The 4,547-nt window shown below is 45.1% G+C and overlaps 1 protein-coding gene across 1 annotated transcript in view; it reads left to right on the top strand.

The window, feature by feature from the left end:
- Window positions 1–4,547, top strand: part of LOC119417383 (potassium voltage-gated channel subfamily D member 1) — a 48,240-nt gene that overhangs the window by 2,613 nt on the left and 41,080 nt on the right. The window contains exons 4-6 of the mRNA XM_037684586.1: window positions 241–288; window positions 371–402; window positions 4,059–4,158. Of these exons, the coding sequence (XP_037540514.1) occupies window positions 241–288; window positions 371–402; window positions 4,059–4,158 (180 nt within the window). The remainder of the gene's footprint in view (window positions 1–240; window positions 289–370; window positions 403–4,058; window positions 4,159–4,547) is intronic.

Raw genomic sequence — 4,547 nt, 5'->3', positions numbered from 1 at the left:
CACCTGAGCTTCTTCAGACCTGTCCAGGAAGCTGCCTCTGATACATTTTAAAGTAATTAAACATTTTATTTTGAGTCACTTTCACCAAACTTGTTGTTTTTATAAATAAATAAATGTAACTTTTCTAAACGTAAATTAAATCAGATCTTTCTTTTCCTAATGTCAAATATTGAAGTTCCATGTTTCATCAAAACTACACGAGTTCTTCTGATCGTTTAAAACCTGTCTGCTGTCCTACAGGCTTCCAGACAGGCTGAGGTCACCAGACTGCAGGACGATATAACAAAGGTAACCCTGCGGGTCCAAACGGGTCAGAACATCCTCACAGAACCTCTGATTTTGGAGCACCAACTTTGTGTTTTCCTTTCAGCTCTCTGACAAGTTAAAGAAGAAGCAGGAGAGGTGAGACGCTCATGTTCAGCCGTTTTAACCTTCCTATTCAGTTCAATTCAATTAAAAAAACTTGTATTTATCCCCAGGGGGGCAATTAAGAGGCACATAGAGCATACATAAAAATAAATACTAGATAAAAATACATAAATAAAAGAACGTGCAATATGCATTAGCAAGATGCAAATGGGCATTGAGGTGAGTCCTTTTACAACTAAAGTCCTGTGGAATGGGGAGATGTACACGTGTTTGTGTATGTGGGGTGGGCGTAGGGTGAGAATGTGCATGTGTTGGGAAAGGGGATGTGTATCTGTATGTGTATGCACGAATATTAAGAAGCAGAACTATTTGTTTAAGAGCTGGACAGCCCTGGGCACAAAGGCAGCTCTTCTCTGTATCCTGCAGGCAGGGCAGCGGAGCCGGCGACCCGATGGAAGCCACTCAAATGATCAGAAGAGGACATGTGAAGGGTCCTGTATGATCCGGTTCGCTAACCTGCATGTTAAGTGTTCAGAGACAACAGACGGGATCCTAAGGGCCAACGATTTTAGAACAGACAGTGACAGTCTTCTGCAGGTGGATTCTGTTCTGGATGCTGGCAGAATGAAACCAGCAGGTTATGGAGAAGGTGGTGATGCTCTCGATGAAGGAGTAGTAAAATATCCATAGAATGATCTTACTTACTCCAAAGGAGTTGAGCTTCCTGAGGAGGTACTGCCTCTGGTGACACTTTCTGAGGATCTCCTCCATGCTGGCAGAGAATTTCAGCAGACTGTCAAAGATGGTACCCAGATATTTGTACTCCTCCACAAGCTCAACAAGCTCTCCATGGATTTATGTGGTGACTGCTGTGGTCAGCACCCTCTGCTGATTGGAAACAGTCGCCATCGTATCTCTGGTCTAAATGATGTTCATCTCCAGACAAGAGCTGTCACACCAGTCCACAAACTCCTGTAGAGCTGCTCCATGATGCTGTGAGGGGCCTAACATCAGAGAGAGAAGAACTGTGTCATCAGCGTGTTTCACCAGGTAAGAGTTGGGCTGTGTAGATCTACAGTCATCTGTGTAGAGGACGAAGAGCAGCGGAGAGAGGACACAGCCCTGTGGAGAGCCAGTGGAGGTGTGGAGTAATCAGAGAAAGTTGAGTTAACCAGCACTCTTTGTGATCTGTGGATTAAAAAGTCCAGAAACCACAGGATGAGCTGGTCGTTCAGGTGGAAATGGAAGAAGAGTTTATTGGCCAAGATGTGAGGCTGAAGGGTGTTGAAAGCAGAGGAGAAATCTGTAAACAGTAGTCTGACTGAGGACTTCAAGGTGTCTGTGTACAGTGTCCACGATGAATATGTTAACATCATCGACACCTCTGCTCGTGCGATATGCAAATTTGAGGGGATCAATCAGAGAGTTTGTTGCTTGAATGACATGCTGTTTAACAATTCTTTCCAAAGCTTTCATCACGAGGGATGTGAGGGCCACAGGTCTGTAGTCATCGAGTACTTTGGAGGTGTTCTTCTTAGGCATGGGGATGACTGTGGAATGTTTTCACATCTGGGGAACTTTACAGCTATCAAATGATTTTTGAAATAGGCTCTGGAACACTCCTCCCAGCTGTTCTGCACAGTACCTTAAAACACGGCTGCTGATGTTATCCGGGCCAGGTGAGCAGGATCCTTTAGTCCTCCTCAGAGCACTCACTATGTCCTCTGTGCTGAAGGTGAGTGTTCCACTGCTGGATTGAAGTGTTGACCTAATCTCTTCCAGCAAAGTGGCATTGTCTTTCTCAAATTTGGTGAAGAAGAGGTTGAGGTCATTAGGAAGTAATGCACGGCTGCTACTATCCACCTGGATGGTATTTCAACAGGTGGTGGTGGTATTCACAGCGGCCTTGTTTTTTAGGCCCTGCCAAGCTGAGCGGATGTTCCCGTGTATGAATTTTTCCTTCACTTTGTTTTTGTATTTCAACTTGGCAGTTTTGATGGAGCGCTTGACTTCCTTGTTGACCTCTCTCTTCTCAGATTCTGAGCCATTAAAAAAGATCCTCTTTTTTTGTTGAGGATTCCTTTGAGGTCTTTGGTTACCCAGGGTTTATTGTTGGGGAAGATTGTGACAGTTTTAGAAGGATTGATACTGTCCACACAGAATGAGATGTAGGAAGAAATGGTGTCCACTGCTCATTGAGGTAGTTGGAGGGGGTTAAGAGGTTAGTCCAGTCTGTGGACTCAAGACATGCTTGGAGAGCTAGATCGCTGTCACTGGTCCACTGTTTGATGTTCAAAGTAAGCTTCTTAACAGGAATGTATGCCGGAAATAGCAGAACAGTGTTGTGGTCTGCAGAGCCTAGAGGGGGGAGTACAACAGACCTAACTGCATGCGGTAGTGACCCATAACATCTGTCTAACGTCTTTCCCTGGCGGGTGCTGCATGTAACGTGTTGATGAAAACCTTTAAGGGCTTTCCCTGGGGAGCAGTGGTTGAAATCACCCAAAATCAATTTTGGTGAGTCTGGTGAGATGTGTTCCAGTCTCTTCAGTGATGCCATGATATGTTCAGTGGCAGCAACAGCGTTGGCTTTTGGGTGAATGTACACCAGAATGAAAAAGAGCTGTGGAAATTGCCTTGGTAAATAAACGGGACGAAGGGAAACAGACAAGAGTTCAATGTCTGGTGCACAGCTTCTCCCTCACCACGACTGTTGTGCACCAACATGAGATTACGTAGAGACAAACACCACCGCCATGTTTGCCAGTGAACTCACTGTCCCTATCCAGTCTTATTGGGGGAGCGAAACCATCGATATGTAGTGTGTTATCTGTGTCCTTGTTTTTCAGCCAGGTTTCTGTAAAAGCCCAAATAGAAGCAGTCCTGTATTCATGCAGATGGATTATATTAGCTTGCAGCTCGTCTAACCTGTTTCGGAGCAAGTGCACATTAGCTAGTTTCACGGGGGGAGCTGTCTTTGTTTACGATGACATCGGGAAGATTCAATCTGTTGCTGTGGACTCGGTTCCGTAAGATCAGCAAAAGAAGTAATAGTAATGCCTGATAGAGTCCTTGAATGTCCATAATGTGAGATCTTTTAGTAATCCAAGCGAGACAGCAAAATCTGTTGTACCATTAGCTACTGCTAACGCTAGTCGTGCTGGACACAAAAACGTCAAAATGTGTCGACAATAACGAACAAAGACAAAACTACAAAAAACCTACGGTTACACGTACTACACGCACTGAATACTCTGGATGAGCAGAGGAACAAATAAATAACAAAACCCAACCACCGTAAAACTGCTCTACAAGCAGCCGGTCAACCACGCGAGCAGCGACCCGGAGCACACGTCATCCAGAACCTGCTCGGGTCAGGCTAAGAACCTTTAAGGTTTTTTCCTGAAAGTCCATCCAGCCACATCATCAGTAGCCACACACTCACAGTTTAGTTCATGTTTGTATGAAGGTTCGAACGGGCCGTGTCTCCTGGAGCTGGAGAACCTGAAGGAAACACAAGTCAGTGAAGTTCTTCCTGCTTTTCATAACTCTTTGTTTTCAGTTTTCAGCGTCTGCATACTGAAAAGGAGGTTCTGTACAACGACAGCAGGTCAGAACCAAAACATGTTCTGTTGTCCTCGAACCCGTTCTCTTTCTTACAGAAAGTTGATTTATTTATTTATGTGCAGGACAAAGATCGATGAGATCAACCAGAGGAAAGAGGAAGATTTGAAGGCCGTGAACGTCCGTGTCCACAAGCTCCAGTCCGACCTCGCTGCAGCCAATCAGGTGAGAGCTCAGTAACAGCCTTTATGACATCATCATTACGACCCACCTCCTAAAACCAGTGTGACTTCATAATAATACTCTTATACTAATATATCTAATACATAATACTCTTTACTGTAGCTTGGCAGCGATCAGCACGTCCTGCTGATCGTAGCGTTTAGTAAAACCCCAGTGACCGAGCGGTGCCTGTGTTTCTGTTCAGATGGCAGCAGAGCTGAGAGAGCAGCTGCAGAGCAAAGAAAAGGAACACGAAGTGGCGCTGCACACCCTGAAGGATCAGGTAACTGTCAGAAACGTTCACAACCCCTGGGTTTAAGGGAAAGTTTGACGAATGCACCTGAACCTTTCCCGTCACCTGTCAGACAGCGCTGAGGGTAAAAAAACATTAG

Source organism: Nematolebias whitei, chromosome 11 (assembly GCF_014905685.2).
Source record: "Nematolebias whitei isolate Nwh7 chromosome 11, NemWhi1, whole genome shotgun sequence".
Taxonomy (NCBI): domain Eukaryota; kingdom Metazoa; phylum Chordata; class Actinopteri; order Cyprinodontiformes; family Rivulidae; genus Nematolebias; species Nematolebias whitei.
The sequence above is the reverse complement of the archived record's forward strand: the minus strand, read 5'-3'. Positions and strand labels throughout refer to the sequence as shown.